The sequence below is a fragment of the Tamandua tetradactyla genome, chromosome 5 (assembly GCF_023851605.1).
Source record: "Tamandua tetradactyla isolate mTamTet1 chromosome 5, mTamTet1.pri, whole genome shotgun sequence".
Lineage (NCBI taxonomy): Eukaryota > Metazoa > Chordata > Mammalia > Pilosa > Myrmecophagidae > Tamandua > Tamandua tetradactyla.
The window spans coordinates 93,053,395-93,076,932 of record NC_135331.1 but is presented as its reverse complement, the minus strand read 5'-3'; the positions used below and the strand labels follow the sequence as shown (position 1 = coordinate 93,076,932).

General features: G+C 45.0%; 1 protein-coding gene across 4 annotated transcripts in view; it reads right to left on the bottom strand.

The window, feature by feature from the left end:
* The window catches only part of PNPLA1 (patatin like domain 1, omega-hydroxyceramide transacylase), a 56,352-nt gene that overhangs the window by 16,847 nt on the left and 15,967 nt on the right, over positions 1 to 23,538 (bottom strand). For all 4 annotated transcript variants that reach the window (XM_077161610.1, XM_077161612.1, XM_077161611.1 and 1 more), the window contains exons 2-5: positions 17,498 to 17,730; positions 12,703 to 12,768; positions 10,336 to 10,545; positions 9,389 to 9,449 (exon numbers count right to left, since the gene is read on the bottom strand). In XM_077161610.1, the coding sequence (XP_077017725.1) occupies positions 9,389 to 9,449; positions 10,336 to 10,545; positions 12,703 to 12,768; positions 17,498 to 17,730 (570 nt within the window). The remainder of the gene's footprint in view (positions 1 to 9,388; positions 9,450 to 10,335; positions 10,546 to 12,702; positions 12,769 to 17,497; positions 17,731 to 23,538) is intronic.

Here is a 23,538-nt window from a genome sequence, read left to right as displayed (position 1 = left end):
AGTCTTGTGGGGGAGGCAGGCATTGGTTGCCCAGATAATCTAAAATGTTTAACAAGACAAGTGCTAGGAAAGAGAGGATTGTGGGACTGAGAGAAGGAAGCAGGGAGGACTTAATCAAGAGGGCTTCCTTGAGGAGGTGACATCTGAGCTGAGATCTCAGGGGTGAGCAGTTCCCAGGCGGGAGGGGTATTCCAGGCAGAGGGCACAGCACACACGAAGGCCACAAGGTTGGAGGGAGCTTGAGAAGGTTGAGGCCTGTGGGTTCAGAGGGGCTGCAGCAGGGCTGGGGGCACTGTGGTGGGAGGTTGAGGAGGCTGCAGGGCCAGACCCCACAGAGGCCTGAAGACCACGGTGAGGATCCTTGGTTTTCATGGAAACCACGAATGGCTCTTAGGCAGGAGAGGTGGGAACTGGTTCTGGCTGTTGTGTGGGGACTCACAACAGACAAAAGGGGATCCAGGGAAACCTTCCAGGTTGCTTCTGAGAGGACGGGGAAGGCATGTGAAGCATACGTGGCGAGGTGGGCTTTAGGCGGGAGGAGGGACACTTCCTTTAATGTGCCAGGAGGGAGGGGGAAGAGCAGGTGGTGAGTCTATATGCAGTAGCACAAAGCTGAGCGAGTTTCCCTTTGATGGCTTTAATTTTCTCTGAGAAGCAGGAAGCAAAGTCCTCTGCCAGGGAGCTGGGAGAGAGAGAAGGACTGAGGTGATAGTTGCAGAAGTGGAGAGAATAGGTAGACAAGACATATATAGCATACTGCAGCTGAGTGGGGAGCCCATTGGTTGGTGATCATGAGTTTATGGAGGGAAAATTCATCCTATGGTGTGACTTTTCTTTGCTTCGTATATATATTATATTATACAATTTAAAAAGTTAAAAAAATAATCAGGAGATCTGAATTTCTATTAAAGATGGAAACTTCTGGGTAACTAATGTGAGGAAAGGAAAGGAAAAATAAAGACTATTTTGAGAACCTATTTATTCCAGAGGTTTTTTTCCCCTCTCTCTCTGTGCCAGTACTTTGCTCTCAGACCACTCTCTTTAGCCTACATCTCTATTACTTCTATTACTATTCTATAGCTTTAAATGGACTTGTGCTTCAGTCAAGATGAGGCAATAGGGACCAGATATACCTCCCTCTGGAAACATCCAATAAAACAGATAAAAATGCATGAAATAATGGCTTTCAAGACATTGGATATAGGCAATGAAGGACACTGATGTCTGAGAGATGGGAAATAAATGAGGTGAGTCCTACAATTGTTCTGAGCTTACAACCTTGAGAGAGTTTTTAGGCTTTGGCACAGGGAAGGAGAACCTAGGCGGACCCCAGCAGACTCCCTGAGTTGAGGTGAAACTACTGAGAGGGTGATCAAAGCAGTTAGAGTTCACAGGAAAAGTACTGGAGAGGAAAGTGATTCACAGAGATTTTCAAAGGTTCCACCGAAAGTATTCAGCAGAGTACTCATCAGTGCATGTGGGTGAAGAAATAATCAAAGGCAGAGAAAAAAAAAATGAATTTGAAACGATTAGAGGGAACAGTGCCCAGGGGGCATGCAGACTGAAAAATTTTATCATATCTAGAGAGCACTGGGTCTTGCCTATTGATGGGAAATAATGAACATTAGACTAAACACTGCTCTTCCTGATAAAAACTGAACATTGGTCTAGCTTAAGAAATATTAAAAGCAAGACCCAAAAAGATCATACTGTTTCCAAGTAACTTAACTGAATCCCAAAAACATTTATGGAAATACAAAAATATCAAGTTAAAACTCATAATGACTGCTGTCCAGTTAAAACATTTCTAAACAAACATAAAAGCAAGAAAATAAAACCACTAAAAAGGAGAAAACTCAATCAATCAAAACTGACCCAGAAATAATACAGATGTCATAATTAGCAGAAAAGGACAGGAAAATAGATAAAATAACTGTATTTCATAAATTCAAATAGTTAAGTAGAGACATGGAATATATAAAAGACCCAAATTCAACTTCTAAAGATCAAAACTACAATGTCTGTGATTTAAAATACACTTGAAGGGTTAATGGCAGATCAGACATTGCAGGAGAAAAGATTTGTGAAAATATTGGCACATCAGTGAGCTGTCAGACAACAACAGTTGGCCTAATTTAGTTCATATAGTTACAGAATTCGTTCCCTGAAGGAGAGTAGAATGGAGACAGAGAAAATATTTAAAAAGTAATGGTCAAATTTTCTTAAATGTGATGAAAATTAGATCCAAGAAGTTCAACAAACTCCAAGCATAAGAAACACAAAGAAAACTACACCAAGGCATCTCATAATCAAATTGCTCAAAATCAGTGATAAAAATAAAAAATTTAAAGCAATCAGAGAAAAGATACAGCACCTACAGAGGAACAAAGATGAGGATGACAGATGATTTCTTGTCAGAAACAATGTAGACAAGAAAACATTGGAGAAAAATCTTTAAACGACTGAAGAAAACCCATCAACTCAGAACTCAATGCCCAGCAAAACTTGCAAAAAGGAAGATGAGATAAAAACATTCAAGACATATAAAATTGAATGAACTCATCTCCAGTAGATCAACGTTTCATGAAATGTGAAAGGAAGTCATTCAGGCAGAAGGAAAATTATAGTAGATGAAACTATGGTTCTATAAAAAACAATGAAGAGCACTAGAAATAATAACCCCATGGGTAAATACATGATTTTTAAAAATTATTTACATCTTTGTTAAAGACAATGGACTTTTAAAAACAAAAATAGTAATAAGGTAGTATGGGTTTTATTACACACAGGGGTTTTACATAAAAGTAAATATAAGACAATAATAGCATAGAAGTTTGGAGAGGAGAAATAGGAGCATACTACTGTAAGATTCTTACCCAATATATAAAGAGATATACTATCATCTGAAGGTAGATGGTGTTAAGTTAAAGATGAATATTATAAACCCTTAAGCAAGCACAAAAATAAGAAAACAAAGAGTCATAAATGACTAGCCAACAAAAGACAGAAAATGGAATCATAAAATAAATTCAATCCAAAAGAAGGCATAAGAACAGGGGAAAGGGAATAAAGAACAGATGGCACAAACAGAAAACAAAAAGCAAAATAAGGGACTTAAATGTAACCATTTCAATGATACCGTTAAATGTGAATAGTCTAAATACCCTCAATTAAAAGGTAGAGATTGTCAGATTGGATAAAAACATTTTAATAAAAGGATCCAATGATAAGCTATCTAAAAGAAACAAGCTTTAAATATAAAGGAACAAACGAGTTAAACATTAAAAGTATGCAAGTGGGCCACAGTGGCTCAGCAGGCAGCGTTCTTGCCTGCCATGCCAGAGATCAGGGTTTGATTTCTGGTGCCTGCCCATGCAAGAAAAAAAAAGAATGCAAAAAGATATCCCATGCTAACAGTAATCAAAAGACAGCTAAAATGGTCCTTGGAAGATGGTGGAATAGGATAGGTTGAGTTCACCCCTACTCTAAGGAACAGTTAGATAAGTGACAGACAAATGACCAGGACAGCAATTCTGGGTGTAAGTGACCTGGGAGGGTCTTCTACATAACATAGGAAGGCCCTGGTTGCAAAAGCTGAAGAATTGAGATGCAGAGAACTGACGACCATTCAGCTAGTGCAAACAGCCTAATGCAACCCTTTTCAAACAGAGGCCTGGAGCCCTCAGGAGTGCCTGGACAGGGAATGAGGCCTAGGAAGTAAGCCAGGCTGCTTTCCCTGAATGTGCTACACCCACATGCACACACGCATGAGCACAGCCACATCCTGCCTACCGGGCACCCACGCATCTGTGCATCAACCTCTCAATCCCTGCATCCCACCCCCACCCCTGCACCATGCACATACACACCCTTACCTCACCCCCAGGCACAACGCCCTATTCTTACACCTGGCAGATGTTCATATGCACATCTCTAACTCTCAGCCCCTGCCTTGCACAAGTAGGCACTCCTGCCCTACCCATCCCCACACCTGTGCACCCACCCCTGAGCCACACCCTGAAAAATCAATGACCCCACCCCGCATCATGTGCAGCTGCATCTGACTCTCTGGACTCCTTCCCCCTTCTCAAGGACATACCGCCTTCCCTGCAACCCCACCTCTGTACCCTGTATCCCACAACCTGATATCCATGACACCCATGTGTCATACACCCATCCTGCCCATGAATCTGCCCCCGCACATCCTCACAGCCCCCCCATCCACCTCCCACTGTGCCCTACATCTGTGTCCTCCACACTGCAACCTGCTCCTGTGCGCCAAGTCCTGCCTGAGCTGCACCTTGCCCCCATGGCCCCCACACCGCACTTCTACAACCCCATGACCACACCCCACGCTCACAGACACCAGCGTAGCATCCCCAACCCCATGACTACACCTATACTGCAACCCATCACTGCACTGTTATGCCCTGCCCCATGCCCGGTGTCGTGTTCCACATGCATCCTGCAAATACAAAGCCTTAGACCACTGAAACAAATCAACTTCCAAATAACCATATTAAGATATGTACATGCCTTGAAGGCATCAGAAGATCACAAAGCATATGAAGAGGCAGACAGATATAGCTCTGCCTAATGACCAAATTAAAACACTGGAGGAGACACAGACTTTGGAACAACTATCAAAGATGTTCATATAACTCTACTCAATAAAATCAGTGGGAGTACTGATGACATATAGGAGATCAATAAGACACTAGAAGAACAGAAAGAAGAAATTGAAAGAATAAACAGAAAAATAGCAGATATCACAGAGATTAAAGATGTTATAGACAAAATAAAAAAATATACAAGAGACATACACAGCAGATTTGAAGAGGCAGAAGAAAGAATAAGTGAACTAGAGGACAGGACAACTGATTTCAAACCCACAAAAGAGCAAATGGCAAAAATGATGGAAAAACATGAATTGGAACTCCAGGAAATGATGTGCCAAAAAAAGTGCACAAATATAAGAATAATCAGTATCCCAGAAGGATAAGAGAAGAGCAAAGGGCTAGGAAGATTAGTTGAGGATATAACGGGGAAAACTTCCCAACCCTTATACAGACATAAATATGCAAGTCAAAAGAGAACAACGAACCATAATAGGCCTACTTCAAGACACATACTAATCAGTCTGTCAAATGTCGAAGAGAAGCAGAAAATCCTGAATGTAGTAAGAGAAAAACGATCTACTACATACAAAGGAAATCACATAACACTGAGTTTGGACTACTCAACTGGAACTATGGAGGTGAGAAGGCAGTGGCATGATATATTTAAGATCCTGAAAAAAAAAAGACTTCCAGCCAAGAGTTTTGTACCTAGACAAATTGTCCTTCAAAAGGGAAGAAGAGATTAAAATTTTCACAGGCTAAAAATGCTGAAAGAATTTTTCAACAAGAGACCAGTCCTACAAGAAATACTAAAGGGAGTTCTGTTCACTGGAAAAAAAAAAAAAAGACAGGAGAAGGAGGTCTGAAGGAGAGCACAGAATTGAAGGGTACCAGTAAGAGTAACTTAAGGGATGAAAAGAGAAAGAGGGAAAAGAATATATAGATGTGACAAATAAAAGGATAAGATGGTGGATTCAAGAAATGACTTTACACTAATAACTTTGAATATAATGGACTAAGCTTATCAATTAAAGGATATAGATTGGCAGAATGGATTATGAAATATATAATCCAGCTATATGCTGCTTGCAAGAGACTCATCTTAAAACCAAGGATACAAACAGATTGAAAGTGAAAAGATGGAAAAAGAGGTTCCATGTAAGCTGTAACCAAAAGAAAGCAAAAGTAGCTATACTAATATCAGGCAAAATAGATGTTAAATCTAAAGACATCATAAAAGACAATGAAGGACACCATATATTAATAAAAGAGACAGTTCACCAAGAAGAAATAACAATCGTAAATGTTTATGCTCCCAATCAAGGAGCAGCAAAGTACATGAGACAAATATTGGCAAAACTGAAGGGAACAACAGACATTTCAATAATAATAGTAGAATACTTCAATATACCACTCTCCTCTATAGATCTAACAACCAGACAGAGATCAACAAGGAAACAGAGAATTTAAACAATTTGATAAGTGAATAAGACCTAACAGACATATATAGGTCCTTGCACCCCAAAACATCATGAAATACATTCATCTCTGGTGTTCAATGAACATTCTCCAGGATAGATCATATGGTGGGGCAAAAAACAGGTCTTCATAAATTTAAAAACACTGAAATTATTCAAAGCACTTTCTCTGATCACAACAGAATGAAGCTGGAAATCAATAACCACAAAAGAATGAGAACTTTCACAAATATATGGAGATTAAATAACACAGTCTTCACCAACCAGAGGATCAAAGAAGCAAAAACGGACAGAACTAAAAGAAGAAATACATAGATCCACAATTATAGTTGGAGATGTCAATACCTTTCTCTCTCAATAATCAATAAATATACAAGGATATATACTGTTTGAACAACACTATTTACCAACCTGTTTGATATTTATTTCACGCTCTACCCAACAAGAGCAGAACACACATATGTTTCAAGCGCACATGGAACACTTGTCAAAGTAGACCATATTCTGGATCATACAAGTCTCAATAAATTTTAAAGGACTAGGTTATATAAATATGTTCTCTTGCCACAGTAGAATTAAATTATGTATCAATAGTAGAATGGTCTCTGAAAAATCGTCAAATATTTGAGAAGGATATCACGCACTTCTAAATGACCTGGGGATCAAAGAAGACTTCAAGAGGGAAATTAGAAAAAAAAAACAGTCTCAAAGTAATGACCACAGCTTCTACTTTATGAAACTAGAGAGAGGAGAAATGAAAGCCGGAAGAAAGGAAATAATGAAGATTAGAGGAGAAATCAATGAAATAGAAAATAGAAAAAATATGTAGAAAGTCAGTGAAATAAAAACCTGGTTCTTTGAGGTCAATAAAATTGATCCCCTCTAGTCAGACTAACGAGGACTACCAGAGAAGGTACAAATTAGCACTATTAGGATTGAGAGAGGTGTCATGACTGAAGATTCTGCAGATACCAAAAGGATAATAAGGGAATTTCACAAAAAGCCTATGCCAATAAATTCAACAAATTAGATGAAATGGACAAAGTCCTTGAAAAATACGAACTACCAAAGCTCACTTGAGATGAAATTGATACCCAGAATATTCTATATTTATTAAAGAAATTGGCTTTATAGTTAAAAAACGAACAAACGAACAAACAAAAAACTCCAAAGAAAACAGCAGGTGCCAATGGCTTCATTGGCAAATTTTACCAAATTTTAAAGATGAAATAATACCGATTCTACATAAAATCTTCCAGAAAATTGAAATGGTCCCAACTCATTCCAAGGCCAGCATTACCCTGATACTAAAACCAGACAAAGACATGGCAAGAAAAGAAAACTGCAGACCAATATTCCTCACGAGGGTAGGATGTTTACATAAATTATTTGGCATTCTTTTTTATGGGAGCTTTACATGTATTTATGAAGGAAACATCTGAAATGGTAGAACTGTAACCCATCCCATACTTTGAAATTTGTTCTAAAACTACTTGTTAAATGCACTTTGAAATTTATCATTTTTTTCTATCTATGGTATATTTAACAAAAAATAATAGTACAAATGTATATATATCAGTATGGACTTATGAATATTTATTTTATATTTTGAATTTTAATCCAATAAATAACACACTATGGGACTAAAACCTAAAGTATAAAATAAAAGGTGTACTTTTGCTGATTTGCACATTTTCTTCCTTTTGTGTTGAATGAGCCCATGTCCTTGAAAGGACCGGGAGGTGAGTCCGCAGTCAGAAGGAAAGTTCATTCGACGATCATGCAAATATGTGATTGGAACACAATCAATGTAAAGGAAAGTCAACAATTTATACATGTAATAACATGGGTGAATCTCAAAATTATTATGTCGAGTGAAAGAATCCAGACCAAAAAAAAAGTTAAAAAAGAGTTCGTACTGTAAGACTCCATTTATCCAAAAGGCTAGAAAAGACAAATTAATCTACTAATAGTGACAGAGCAAATTAAGGTTTGCGTGGGTAGGGGTGTGGTGGAGAGGGAAGGGTGGGGTGGGGGACAGCAAAGGGGCACAGGACTCTTTTGGAAGTGATGGATTGTTCACTTTTTCATTATCTTGATTTGAATCACTTGCCCAAGATCACAGTTAGTAGGTGTCAAGAACCAGGATCCAAACCCTTTTTACCGTCTAGGAAACCAAAACTCAAAGAAGGGAAGTGATTTTTCTGAGGTCACACACTTGGAGGGGTGGGGACCCCAGCCCTGGACCACTTGCCTCCCGAGCCCACATTCCCTCCAAACTCTTCTACCTCCACTTGCCGGGAGAACGGACCCAGGATAAAATTGAAGAAATAGGACATGGGGAGCTTGGGAAAGCAGGAAGCAATTTTAGAGAAAAAAAGGTGTGCATATCCTAGAAAAAAAATCTCATTCAACTCCTCTATTTCACTCCAAAATATATATTTTTTTACATGCACAAAGTGTTCACTCCAACAGTACTTATAATAGTGAACATGTGGGAACTCAACGGCACAAGGAAGCAAAGTTTTCTTTGTGGTGGAGTATTATACAACTATGGAAATGATGCGAAGACCATGTGACAACACGGGAAAAGGCTTATAATACAACTTTAGGTAAATACCCTCTGACCCAGCAATTCCTTTTTCTAGGAATATGCTCCAGTTAGCTTCAAATGAATTCTAAATATGCAAATGCTTTTTTACCTGTAGCAAGGATGTCTGCTATGGCCTTCATGGTGTTAGTGTATAATCCATTTCAATGGGATAATTTCTTTACCCCTGATAATACATAAAGGTCATGCAGGTGTGGGCACCACATTTTCCAAACCAAACACAGGGCAAGGGCTCTTCCCTCTGATTTGCTGGTTGATGTGTCACCCAAAGTTCTCTGCACATATAAAGTCATCACATCTATTTCTACATTAACCGTATGGCTTTATGGAAGATGATGAAATGATATGACAGTAATTCTCCAGACAGATCTGAGCTAGAGATTTCCTAAATGTAGTTTTAAAATTCATAAAAATATTTGCACCGATGTCCTAGATCCTGACCCATCAGTTAAGCCCAAAGCTCTATTTCTGCGGAGATCCTAATCTTTGGCCACTCGTAGCCTATCCCGGACAATGCAGGCTGACAGGTCCCTACATGCATTTCCAGCTCTCCTGGGTGAAGGACAATTCTCCAGTCCACAAATTTAGAGGGAGGCTCACCTACTCAGCCCTTCCACTTCCGGTCTCCCTGCCCAACTCCAATTTTCCCCTTCCCCAGAGCCCTGGCGCCCCGTACTTACTCAGCCGCCTCAAGTACATAACTGCATCGTCGTACCCTCGGTAATAGTAATCATGCAGGATCTAGGGCAAGGCAGAGCAGGAAAATGAGGCTGCAGTGCTAGAGAGGACCATGGTACCCTCACCCAAGGAGCTGCTTTCATTAGCCTGGATGTATTTGATGAGCTTTTGAAACTTACTCATCCAGTGTCTTATCCCTCTCTATCTATTAAGAAGAATTGGGGAGCAGCTGCTGATAATATTTTCATAGTGAGATTGTATTAATGTGCGATACCATTCACAGCTGCTCACCAGTCACCCCTGGGGGAGATGAGATATTTATAGTGGAAAAAGAGAAGGCACGTTTGGGCCAAAGGAAGAGCGGAATTTGGAGTGTGGGTTCCAATGCTAGTGTGGTCACTTATTGGCTGTACGGATATAACCTCTCACTGCCTCAATTTCTCCATCTGTATAAAGATGAAGAATAGGATCTACCAGCCAGGACGCTGGAAGATGACATGAGATATTGTCCTTGAAGCCTTTTCTATAAAGGGCCAGATGGTGAATACTTCATGTGTTGCAGGCCACAGACAGTTTCTGTTGCAGGTTGCATTCTTCTTTCTTTTTCACAATGCTTTAAAAACGAAATGCTCATTCTTAGCTCACAGGTTGTGCAAAAACAAGCCATAGGCTGGATTAGGCCCGTGGACCATAGTTTGCTGACCCCAGTGGGAGCATTCATTCATTTAATTTTCCCTTCAGTGGTTCTGACTTCATCTCCTTTTACAGGGGAGAAAATTGAGGTTGGGCCAACTGAGGGGACTTTTTCAAGGTCACATAGTTAGTGGCAAGGCCAGGACAAAAGGTCCAGGAAGAAGTTTGCAGGTCACTTTAGGGGAACTTGATTCCTCCAGCTCAGCCCCAGGCCCTGCCACCCATTCCTGAGCCAGCTGGCCCTCCTCCCTCTCACCACCAGGTCTGGGGGAAACAGTGCGTGGGTCATCCTGGTGATGTTCTCCAGGGAGAACTGGAAGGAAAAGTTGAACATGCGGAAGTCGTGGAAGATGGCGGGGCAGTCCCGGGGGCAGATGTCCTGCTGACTGCTGAAGGTGGAGATGGTGATGGAGTCGGTCCAGAAGGAGCAGGGCTGCATGCCCGTGAAGCCCCCATCGATGTACCTCTGGAGAAGTAGGCCAGAGTGAGAAATGCTTATTTGGGGTCAGAGGACCTCAGCCTATCAGGGTGCAAGTCAAAGAAAAGGGTCCGTGGGACCCTTCAGGACAAGCCTTGAGACCGAGGCACAGGGGCGTGGGTAAGCGGTCTACACAGGGATACTTGGTGAGGCCATGGTGGACTGTGGACCCAGGCCTCTGGACTCCCAGCCCAGTGCTCCATCCCCTCACTGCCTCCCCTCTGCCATCTTAATGGTGCTGAGATTGGGGGCCCCAGGCCTCTGTGGGAAGGGGGCACAGACAACCTGGAAAAGGCAGGAGCCCACACTCCTCTCTCACAGCCACCCAGGCCAGCTCCTGGAGCCACTCGAGGCTGAGGGTGGGCTGTGGAATGGAGCCCATGTCCACAGCCAATTGAAAGGTGGGTGCATGGAGGCCTGAGCCGGTGCTGAAATACTCCCCACCCCAGACTGCTGTGGGTCCCAATTGGTCCTAACTCCCTCCTTTTCGGGTGTCTGTGACACCCTTCACAGCACCCTGACCACAGCCTCACCACCGGCCACTGTGGGTCCGCCTCAAGTCCCTTGTCCTCTCAGGGCTTCTGTTTCCTCACTTCTGAATGAAGGACAGCATAAGCCCAGCCTCTCTCTGGGGTGCCTGAGAATTATATGGCTGAAACACAACATGGGATCCATCCACTGCTTGAATCCTAATCTCTGGGCCCCATTTTCTATACAAAATGAGAAGGGTGGTGATGGGGTTAGACCTTCTCTACTCAATGAGGTCCAGGGACCAGCAGCAGTAGCACCACCTGAAGGCAATTAGGAATGGAGGCTCTCAGGCCCCACCCCAGTGTTTCTAGGTCAGATAGGCATTTTTATGGGATGCTGAGTGATTCATATGCACATTCAGGCGTGGGCTGACGAGCCCAGGTGACCTGGAAGCTCCCTTCTGACCGATCATTCAATGTCCTGGGTCCCTACATTCCAGGATCCGTATTCCTTAATCCAATCCCTCTGCCAAGTCTGGGGCAAAGCGGCAAGCCTCTGGAGCCTTCACTTCTCAGGCTCAATAAATCCTTCATAGAGAATTTAATTCCAGGCTGCTAGGAAGTGAGAGTTTTGTCAGTTGGATGAAGGTGTGAGCCTTTGCAGGGTGTCTGTGTGTGATGGGGGACAACAGAGGCAGGGACCCCCGGGAATGGAATAACCCTGCCTCCGATTGGGAGAAGTGGGGTTTACACGGAACAGAGAATAAAAGGAAGCCTGGAAAAATGAGATCAATTGATTTGTTAGGTAAAGAGTGAATTCCAGGTGATTTTTATTGCATTTAAATTTTTAAATGATTATTCTAAAAGAATAAATAGTTTTGGATAGTGTAAAATTGTCTACAGCAGCATCAGAGTGGAGGCTGATTGTTATTTGGGGGCCAAGGGATGTGGGGGTGGGTGGTAGGAAGACAGAACTAACTCCAGAGAACTGGCTGGACCAGCAAGCTGCATTCACTTTGACATCTGTACCTGAGATGCCTCAAGCAATCATCAAGGTAAGAGCCACCAGACCCTCTCACACCTTTGCAAGATGCAAAAATTCTGCTGTGTCCAGGCACAGTTCAGAAGGAGCAGAAAAGGGTGAGAAGCTCTGGTTCGCTTTTCCCAAAAAAGACTTGGAGGGAGGCTGGGCAGGTGTGGACCTGAAAAGAGCAGCGGGGTGGGCTAGGGACCCAGGCCTATGTCGGGGGGGTGGGCGGATGGCGGGGTGGGGGCAGGGCCATCCTGAGGGGTCTCTGCCATCCTCTTCATGGCCCCCTACCCAGCCATCCTTGGACCTGCCTTGGCACCTTAAATCATCATTGTCAACTTGGGCTTCTACGAGAACTTCCCTTGAGCCGAAAGCAAATTCCTCACAGACTGAGGAGAAAACTAGAAATCAAAGCAGGAGGGCTGCCTGCCCCTCTGCCTGGGATGAGAGTCAATGTGTTGGAGGGGCCAGAGAGAAGCGTGACCTAGCCAGGGAGGGGTAACTTCAATCTGTCTACTTTGGAAATTCTCAGTTGAAACACACGAGGAACTCTCTAAATCTTCGTCCTTGCCCTGCTTTCTGAGACCACCCCTTTGCTCTCCCCGAGGTCCCCTGGGTCCCAGCTCTCCCTGTTGGAGGACTCACCACGCCACGGTAGGTCGGGGGGATGAGGCCACAGTACACAGGGACAAAGCAGCTGCAGTACAGGGCCTGTGGGAGAGAATGAGGGATTGACATGCCAGAGGATCAGAGGTGCATGGGGAACTTGCCTGAAGAATGCTGGGCCACTGCCCGCCTGGCTTCCCTTAAACCCCAAGTGAAGGTGCCACCTGGTGAATTGGAGCCCCAAGTTCAAACCTCTTACCGGGTTCTAGCTAGCTGCATGCTTCTGAGCCACCATCCCAGCTGTAGAGGGAGAAGCTGGCTTCAGTGCTCTCTAGGGTCCCTTCTGGCACCAAAATTCAACAACTATTAATGTGTGTCTGTCCTGGGCAAGGCTCTGGAATCAAAGGACGTGAGATGCCAGTGGGTGAATAAATGAGAAGGTGACAGTCTAGGGGGGTGACAGGTGCTGTGATGGGGAGAGTGTTGGGCATCGAGGGCCTGCGGGAGGAGAGAGGGACTGGAGTTTCACCACGCAGCTGAAGTGGGCTGGGAAGGAGGGTAGGGCATCCCATGCAGAGGGCACAGCAGGTGCAAAGGCTCGGAGGCCTGGATTGTGTGTGGTTTGATAGGGTTGGTGTGGATGAGGGTGGGAAAGGGCTGCAGAGAGAAGCATGCCACAGGGCGTCTCTAATGGTGAGAGGTGTAGCTGGAATGTGGGGGCTTGGACTTCAAGGAGACAGGATGCCAATGAAGGACTTAAATCAAGGAGGAGCACATGATCATGTTCAATTTCTCAGGGCATTTCTTGTTCTGCCCAAGCCCATCTTCTTAGCTCGCCCACAGAATGAGGTCCAGACTTAGCTGAGCCTTGTGTAATCTTGATGCCACTGTGCTGGTTTGGAAGGATGTATGCCCCCTAGAAAAGCCATGTTTTAATCAAAATCCCATTTCATAAAGGTAGAATAATCCCTATTCAATACTGTGTGTGTGAAACTGTAATCAGATCATCTCCCTGGATGATGTGATTTAGTCAAGAGTGGTGGTTAAACTGGATTAGGTGACGACATGTCTTCACCCATTTGGGTGGGTCTTGATTGGTTTACTGGAGTCCTATAAAAGAGGAAACATTTTGGAGAATGGGAGATTCAGACAGAGAAGAACCATGAAGGAGAGGGTCCACCAGCCAGCGACCTTTGGAGATGAAGAAGGAAAATGCCTCCCGGGGAGCTTCATGAAACCGGAAGCCAGGAGATAAAGCTAGCAGATGACACCGTGGTCGCCATGTGCCCTTCCAGCCGGGAGAGAAGCCCTGACTGTGTTCACCACATGCTGTCTCACTTGAGAGAGAAAACCTGAACTTCATCGGCCTTCTTGAACCAAGATATCTTTCCCTGGATGGATGCCTTTGATTGGACATTTCTATAGACTTGTTTTAATTGGGACATTTTCTCGGCCTTAGAACTGTAAACTAGCAACTTATTAAATTTCCCTTTTAAAAAGCCATTCTGTTTCTGGTATATTGCATTCCAGCAGCTTGCAAATTAGAATAGCCACCTTACTTGAAGCAAGTGGAGCCAAGGTCATGGGTTGGATCCTGCCTTTATTTTAAATTTGGACATTTTGTTCATCATATTTTTTGCATTAATTTTGATTTTTCAAAATATTGTGCAAAATGTCATTTATGCTGATTCCAAAGTCTTTTGTGCCCCCTTAAATTTTGCTCCTGAAGCCAACACCTCACTACCTACCTTTGTCTGTTCCTGTCTCCCACCATTCTCTGCTTTATGCCACCCTGAGTAGTTTACTTGCTGCTCTCCAAATACATCTGGTGTTTCACTCTTGCTGCCTCTCATCTAAAATACCTATCCTTTTTACTCTCCCACTCTTCTGGACTCTGCTGCCTCTTCCTCCAGGAAGCCAGGCCCCTTTGGTCCCTTTCTTCCGCATTCCCATTAGAGATGTTCACTTGGACTTTATCTCAAAGCCTTGCAGAAGCCTTGAACCCTGAGGCACCTGACCTTGTGTGCACAGACCCAGTGTAAGCCCCCTGCTGGGTACATGTTACATGGGGGTAAAGCCCACAGTGCAGGGCTGCCTATCTAAGAGGGGCCTGTGGACACAGTTCAATGTCATCATGATCAAAGAAAGTCACTCCATGAGGACAGAGGGCTTAGGGCCCATTTACTCTGCTGGGAATAGAGAGTAATTCCTGGACCTAGGCCTGGCCTTTTCATTGTTGGGGCTGAGACCAGCAGTTGGCCCCCATATTGGCTGTCCTCTTTGTTCTCCATTGTGTAATTCCTGCTGTCTAGTGGATGCAAGGCTGCCCAAACTGAAAGTGGTCCTTCCCTACTCCCTTGCAGCTACATGTCACCTGGACAATGGGGTCTAACTGGGAACAACATGTGCAGCTTCCCAGGGGGTGAGCCCTTCTTCACCCTTCTTCCTTCCTCCTGCCTGGACCATGGAGGCCGCCATGTTGGATCATGGATGGAGGCCACACTCGGTGAAGCAACAAGAGAAACCGAGCCTGGATGTCCACTTGCCGTGTATGCCAGCCCCGCCTGTCCTCCTCCAGGTGGCTTATTGAAGCCACTGTCCATCTCAAATAAAGCACTGATATTTTGAGGGTTTTTTTTGTCATGGAAAATAAACTTAGGCTAACTAATACAATGGTGCAGGCATAATTTACTTACTATTAATTTAAATCTATTTAAATATAGTGTTCTTTTTGTGAGGAAGCAGTGGCAGGGGGAGCACTTGCATTACCATTGTTTTGACATCACTGTTTACAACCCACTGTTGGCTCAAATCCAACTTCTCTAGTTGAATATAAAAGGCCCAGATTTATATGGGCTGCAATAAAACGAGACAAATGATGGTGGTTGACTTGTCATTTGCCTTCAGTCTCCCACTCCTAAGCTGCAGGCTCCTGTCAGCTCCCTTCACTGGTGCCTCTGGAACTGGCTGGCTGGGTAGGAGGTGGATCTGGATGCTTCTGCCCACTGGCTTCCCCTGCCCGACTCTGGCCAGCCTGAGTCTGCTGCCTCAATTATCCTTCCCTCTGCAGTCCCAAGGTCTGGCTCAAGAACTCTGCCCAGGAAAACCACCCCTCGCAGAAAGCCAGATGCCCAAACAAAACAAAACAAGCAAACAGACAGCGGGGTGTGTGTGTGTGTGAGGTGGGTGCAGGAGGTGCCGGTGCCCACTGCCTACTCCCCAGCACCTCCCCCCCAGCATGGTGGCCAGGCCAGGGTGAGGATGGAGGGACAAAAGCCCTGTGCCTAGGGGAGGGAATGGGAAGTTTGAGGTGGAGGGTCACACAGCTTAATCACTTGGTCTTGAAACAAAACTGGGCATATCCAGGACCCTCTCCAGTAATAATAATTCATAACTGCAACCAACATTAATGAATTTAGTACAGTATGCTGTTAGAGGTTAGAGTGCACTTCGTAATAATAATTCATAACTGCAACCAACATTAATGAATTTAGTACAGTATGCTGTTAGAGGTTAGAGTGCACTTCCCTAAGTTATAACCCATTTAGTGATAATTCAGTCCTTTCACGAAGGGCCACTGGAAAGAAAGGGCAGAAGAGGGAACCTGGGGACTCCTCTCCCCTGTTCCCCCCAAAACTGGGAGTAATTTGGGAGAACACACTGTAACCCAGACTGGGAGGTTATCTTCTTAAAGGAGACAGGGCCAGTGGTGGTCACAAGCGGGTGTGTGAGACGCTCCAGGATTAGCCCAGAAGACAGGACAGAGGGGAAAGGAGGGGCTGAGACCGGCGGAGTGGGGTGTCGAAGCATCGAGGACAGTGACAAAGTCTGATGCTTCTTGGAGCTTTCTGTGTCCATCTCATCCAACACTGTAGCTGGCCCAGAGAGATGCCGGGGGCGGGGGGGGGCGGGGATAAAGAAAGGGAGGGGCTAGGGAAGCAGGACATAGAAGGAAAGGAGTGAGGCAGAAAGGAGGCTCGTCCCCGGGGTCCTTCAGGTGAGAGCTGGATGAGGCCTCTAACCTTCCCGACCCCGGGCCCGCCTCCCAAGGCCCCACCTCCCCTGGGCCGAGACCCCGCCTCCCAAGGCCCCACCTCCCCTGGGCCGAGACCCCGCCTCCCCAGCCCCTCCGCCCCAGGGCCGAGACCCCGCCTCCCAAGGCCCCACCTCCCCTGGGCCGAGACCCCGCCTCCCAAGGCCCCACTTCCCCAGGGCCGAGACCCCGCCTCCCAAGGCCCCACCTCCCCAGGGCCGAGACCCCGCCTCCCCAGCCCCTCCGCCCCAGGGCCGAGACCCCGCCTCCCAAGGCCCCACCTCCCCAGGGCCGAGACCCCGCCCTCCAAGGCCCCACCTCCCCAGGGCCGAGACCCCGCCTCCCAAGGCCCCACCTCCCCTGGGCCGAGACCCCGCCTCCCAAGGCCCCACCTCCCCAGGGCCGAGACCCCGCCTCCCAAGGCCCCACCTCCCCAGGGCCGAGACCCCGCCTCCCAAGGCCCCACCTCCCCAGGGCCGAGACCCCGCCTCCCAAGGCCCCACCTCCCCAGGGCCGAGACCCCGCCTCCCCAGCCCCTCCGCCCCAGGGCCGAGACCCCGCCTCCCAAGGCCCCACCTCCCCAGGGCCGAGACCCCGCCCCCCAAGGCCCCACCTCCCCAGGGCCGAGACCCCGCCTCCCAAGACCCCACCTCCCCTGGGCCGAGACCCCGCCTCCCCAGCCCCTCCGCCCCAGGGCCGAGACCCCGCCTTCCAGGTACAGACCCCGCCTCTCCAGGGCCCGCCTCCCCAGGCCCCGCCTTCCAGGCCCCAGACCCTGCCTCACTGGTCCCCGCCTCTTGCCTCGATGAGCTCTTCCTTGGAAGTATACTCGGAAACCACGACACTCTCTCCATCCGTGAACCGCGTCAGGCTCACATGCAGCTTCCCCGTGGTGACTTTGTAGGAATCCTCAGGCAGGACCTTGTACAGAAACTGCCTCATCATCTGCACCATCCTGCAGGACGGGGACAAGGGCCCCAGGAAGGATTTCTTCACCTCGGCCACACCCACATTGAGGACTCTGAGGTACTCATCTTTGGAAGAAGCAGAAAGAGAAAGGGAAGGAGGTGTTAGCGTCGCACAACGGACTGCAGCCAGGGGAGGTCTACAGTGATTTTGTCATCTCATTCTCCATCCAACAAATGGAATCCGTAGAATCCTAAAGGTGGGGAGGTCTGGAGAATCGACCTACTATTTTGCACATGAGCCATGGAAAAATTCAGTCACTTTCTGCAGAGAGCCCATAGCTAGACACAGGTGTCCCGACTGCCCTGTCCCGGAGTGGCCACTTGACAGAGCCATTTATACAGAGGGCGAAAGGAAAACTTTCCTAACCCCAAGTAGCTGCCCCCAACTTTCTGTCACCAGGCCTGAAGTTCCATCACCACAGGCATGTTCTCTTGCATCTTAGAGGCTTTTTGCCCTTTAAGAGGCTTCTATTAAAACACTGACACAGAAAGCAGAAACAACCCGTGTCCATCAACAAATGAATGGATAAACAAAATGTGGTTCATACAAGGAATAGAGTATTATTCAACCATGAGAAAGAATGAAGTTATATGACATGCTGCGACATAGAAGAACCTTGAAAACATTGTGCTCAGCAAAATAAGCAAGGCACATAAGGACAACACGAGATCCCTAGAGACAGCAGATTCGGAGAGATAGAAAGTAGATTCAAGGTTATCAGGGGAAGGGAGGAAGGAAGAAGAGGGAATATTTGTTTGGAAAAATAAATAGCAATAATAATAATTTTAAAAAGAAATGGGAGACGATAAAGATTGAGATGGTATAATCTAGGAATGCCTAGAGTGTATAATGATAGTGACTAAATGTACAAATTTAAAAAATGTTTTTGCATGAGGAAGAACAAAGGAATGTCTTTACTGCAGGGTGCTGAAAATAGATGGTAATTAATATTTTAAAATTTCAACTTATGTGGGAGACTAAAGCAAAAAAATGTTTATTTGGTACAAAATTTATATTTTGACTAGTGCACCTCCTAATATAACTTATGTAGATAGTTGGTTGAACAACGTAAGTACATGGAACCTTGGATAGGACATGAGATTTTGTTGGTTTATCCAGAGTGATGCCCCGATGATTCCCAGAGTGATTTGATCAGTGAGTGGAAAAGCATTTGCAAAGTCTCTGTTATAGTTTGCTAGCTGCCGGAATGCAACACACGAGAAACGGATTGGCTTTTAATAAAAGGGGATTTATTTTGTTAGTTCTTCAGAGGAAAGGCAGCTAACTTTCCACTGAGGTTCTTTCTTATGTGGGAAGGCACAGGATGGTCTCTGCTGGTCTTCTCTCCAGGCCTCTGGGTTCCAACAACTTTCCCTGGGGTGATTCCTTTCTGCACCTCCAAAGGCCTGGGCTGAGCTGCAAGTGCTGAGATGAGGAATGCCAAGCTTTTAGGCTGTGCTACGCTGTGCTCTCTCATTTAAGCACCAGCCAATTAAGTCAAACTTCACTCATTGCAGCAGGCACGCCTCCTAGCTGACTGCAGATGTAAATCAGCAACAGATGAGGTTCATGTACCATTGGCTCAAGTCCACAGCAACAGAACTAGTTGCCTTCACCTGGCCAAGTTGACAACTGAATCTAACTACCACAGTCCCCTTCAGGGAATGGTGAGAATGGGGGAAAATTCAACCTCCCCAAGTTGAATTCTTGATATTCTCACAAGCAGTGTGGACAACCAAAGCTATAGGCTGAGCCCCCAGTCTTGGGGTTTGTTCATATGAAATTTAACCCCACAGAGGATAGGTCAAGCCTACTTAAAAGTAGGCCTAAGAATCTCCCCCAAGAGAACCTCTTTTGTTGCTCAGATGTGGCCTCTCTCTCCAGCCAACACAACAAGCAAACTCACCACCCTCCCCCTATCTACATGGGACATGACTCCCAGGGGTGTGGACCTTCCTGGCAATGTGAGACAGAAATCCTAGAATGAGCTGAGACTCAGCATCAAGGGATTGAGAAAACCTTCTCAACCAAAAGGGGGAAGAGTGAAATGAGACAAAGTGTCAATGCCTGAGAGATTCCAAACAGAGTCGAGAGGTTATCCTGGAGGTTATTCTTACGCATTAAATAGATATCACCTTGTTATCCAAGATATAATGGAGAGGCTGGAGGGAACTGCCTGAAAATGTAGAGCTGTGTTCCAGTAGCCATGTTTCTTGAGGATGATTGTATAATGATATAGCTTCACAATGTGACTGTGTGATTGTGAAAACCTTGTGTCTGATGCTCCTTTTATCTACCTTGTCAACAGACGAGTAGAACATATGGAATAAAAATAAATAATAGGGGGAACAAATGTTAAAATAAATTTAGTTTGAAATGCTAGTGATCGATGAAAGGGAGGGGTAAGGGGTATGGTATGTATAATTTTTTTTTTCTGTTTTCATTTTATTTTTCTGTTGTCTTTTTATTTCTTTTTCTGAATTGATGCAAATGTTCTAAGAAATGATCATGATGATGGATATGCAACTATGTGATGATATTGTGAATTACTGATTATATATGTAGAATGGAATGAGCATATGTTAAGAATGTGTTTCTTTCTTGTAATATTTTTCAAAAAAATTAATAAAAAAAGAAATGGGAGTCGCTACTACAATTAAAATACAAAATAAAACAAGCTGAAAATGAAAATGTGTTATATAAGTGCAGATCTTCTGTAGTTAAAATTCACCGAGTGGCAATGTTAAAATAGCTACAGATATTGTTAAAATAAGGCCAAATATGCTACAATCAATATGTAATGTATTGGATAAAAACAACATGCTGATATAGTTGAAAGCCTTTACCAACTGAAAAAAAAAAAAAAACCCTGGACACTTGCTGAGCACCCACTAAGGCTGTGGGTGGGAGGGGGTGCTAATCTGGAGGTGAATTGTGAGGAGGTGAACTTTGTCTTGAAACCACTGTAGCGTCTCCCCTGTGTGGCCCCTGGCATGGGCCCGAGAGGGAGAAGGTTCTGTTTTCAGCAAAGATTTTGTGAAACACTGAGCACCAACTGTGCAGTGGGCACCTCCGTGTTGGAGAGGCATGCAGGCAAGGACAGGTAAGGGCTGGCCTGTGCTGGGGGGGCTTGGAGGGAAGATGTGCCCTGCAGGGATGGCAGAGAAGAGTGGACCCCGCTCCCCAAATCTCACCAGGGAAGTTGGATTGTAAACTTAACATAAAGTGCTATCTTTCTTATTCTGTGCAACAAGATAAGGTAGGTATTATAAGGTAGGTAAGTCCAATAGGGTAGGTATTTCTATCTTCATTTTGCCAATAAGGACACTGAGGCTGGAAGAGGTTAAATAACTGGCTCAGGGTCAAACAGTCATTAAATGGGCAAAGTGAGATTTTAGTCTACATAGCGTGCGACCCTGGAACCCAGGCTTGTTCCACTACGCTAAGCCACGAAGCCACAAGATTCGAGAACCTGCCCAGGTTCAAGGGAAAGCCCCCTGGGCCTGGCACCTGTGTCTTGCTGACTACTGCTGATTTCTGCCCTGTTCCAGCCCTCTGGGAAAATCGGGAGTGGAAATATCTTTGAAAACGGTCGCCAAATTTTTTAAAACAAATATTCCATTGCAAAACATCACCCTATACAGAACTTTCTTACAGAGCACAATATGGCAATGACTGCTTGGAAAGTTGTGTGGTCGCAAGCTCTCTACCCTGGAGGTAACCAAGAAGAGGCTGGACCAGAACCTCGGTCAGGAAACTAATCAAAAGGATTCTTGTCTGGGCATTTAGGGCTAAGATTACTTCTAACTTTGAGAATCAGGGAAGTAATCAGGATGGATGCTACTCTTCTGTGAGGCACAGGAAAGTGTTAAGTGACTCAGCCCAAGTCACATGTGGCAATTTTGAGACAAACCGAAGCTAGGGATGCCTTCTACTCTTCTCATGTTTTACAGTTCGCAGCTCACTCCACACCAGTGCTGCAGGTGGGCAGGATAAGAAGCTTCTGTACCATATTATGGATGTGGAAACCAAGGCAGAGGAAAGTTAAGTGTCTGGCCTGAAGTCAGTGAACCAGGAAGAGGATTTTTCCTGGTCCAAGCTCCATCTTCTTTCCCCGGGTGTTGGGCTGGTCCCAGGGATACAGTCAGAGAACGGGAGGCCAGGACTGGGTTTCCATAGTGGTGGCTTTTCTTCCTTTTTTTTTTTTGAATACTTTTATTGACAAATCTTCACACACATACAGTCTATAGGTGATGTACAATCAGTGGCTCACAATATCATCACACAGTTGTGGATTCATCATCCTGATCATTTTTAGAATATCTGCATCACTCCAGAAAAAGAAATAAAAAGAAAAACCTGAAACGTACCATACCTCTTACCCTTCCCTTTCATTGACCACTAGTATTTCAATCTACCCAATTTATTTTACTCTTTATCCCCTGAATTATTTATTTATTTTTATCCATATTTATTTACTCCTCTGTCAATACTCTGGATAAAAGGGGCATCAGACACAAGGTTTTCACAATCACACAGGCACATTGTAAAAGTTCTATTGTATTCAACAGTCTTCAAGAATTGAGGCTATTGGAATACAGCTCAACAGTTTCAGGTACTTCCCTCCAGCCTCTCCAATACACCATAAACTAAAAAGGGATTTCTATATAATGCATAAGAATAACCTCCAGGGTAACCTGTCCGCTCTGTTTGAAATCTCTCAGTCACTGACATTTATTTTGTCCATTTCTCTCTTCTCCTTTTGGTCAAGAAGGCTTTCTCAGTCCAATGATGCTGGGTCCCAGCAAATCCTGGGAGTTCTGTCCCACTTTAGCAGAGAGATTTACATCCCTGGGAGTCATGTCCCACGTAGGAGGGAAGGCAGTGAGTTCACCTGCTGAGCTGACTTACAGAAAGAGGACGTGGTGGTGGCTTTTCTTGACAACATTCAAAATCACACCTGTATATGTGTGGAAGTAACTTGCCTGAGCAATGGCACATCACAGCTATCACCCCTCCTAGAAAGTGGGGAGGCCCTGCAATTTCAGTCTTACCCTGTGCAGACAGGTATCAACAGTGTTTTCCTTCAAGGGAGGGCAGTGACCAATCCACCAGCAGGTTTGAAGCTACCCAGTGCCAAGGTGCTGGGTCAGTGAGGCTGTGCCTGCGGGACTGGTCGGGATGGGGAACTAGGGCGGGACAGACTGTTCTCAGAATTCTATTTTTCCTTCCTAATATTTTTATTGAAAAATATCCACACACATATGGCTCACAATATCATCACATAGTTTGTATATTTTTCACCACGATCATTTTTAGAACATTTGCATCGCTCCAAAAAAAAAAAGAAATGGAAAAAAAACTCATTCATCCCATATCCCTTACTCGTCCCTCTCACTGACCACTAATATTTCTATCTACCTAATTTTTACCCTTTATCTCCCCCTATTATTTAATTGCTTTTGTCTATTTTTTTATTCATCTATCCATACCCTGGATAAAAGGAGTATCAGACACCAAGTTTTTACAATCACGCAGTCACATTATAAAATCTGTATGGTTATACAGTCTTCTTCAAAAATCAAGCCTACTGGAACATTGCTCCAACATTTTCAGGTACTTCCCTCCAGCCACTCCAATACACCATAAACTAAAAAGGGGATATCTATATAATGCATAAGAATAACCTTCAGGATAACCTCTCAACTCTGTTTGAAATCTCTCACCCACTGAGACTTTATTTTGTCTCATTTCTCTCTCCCCCCTTTTGGTCAAGAAGGATTTCTCATTCCCACGATGCCAGGTCCCAGTTCATCCCTGGGAGTCATGTCTCACGTAGGAAGGAGGGGAGTGAGTTCACCTGCCAAGTTGGC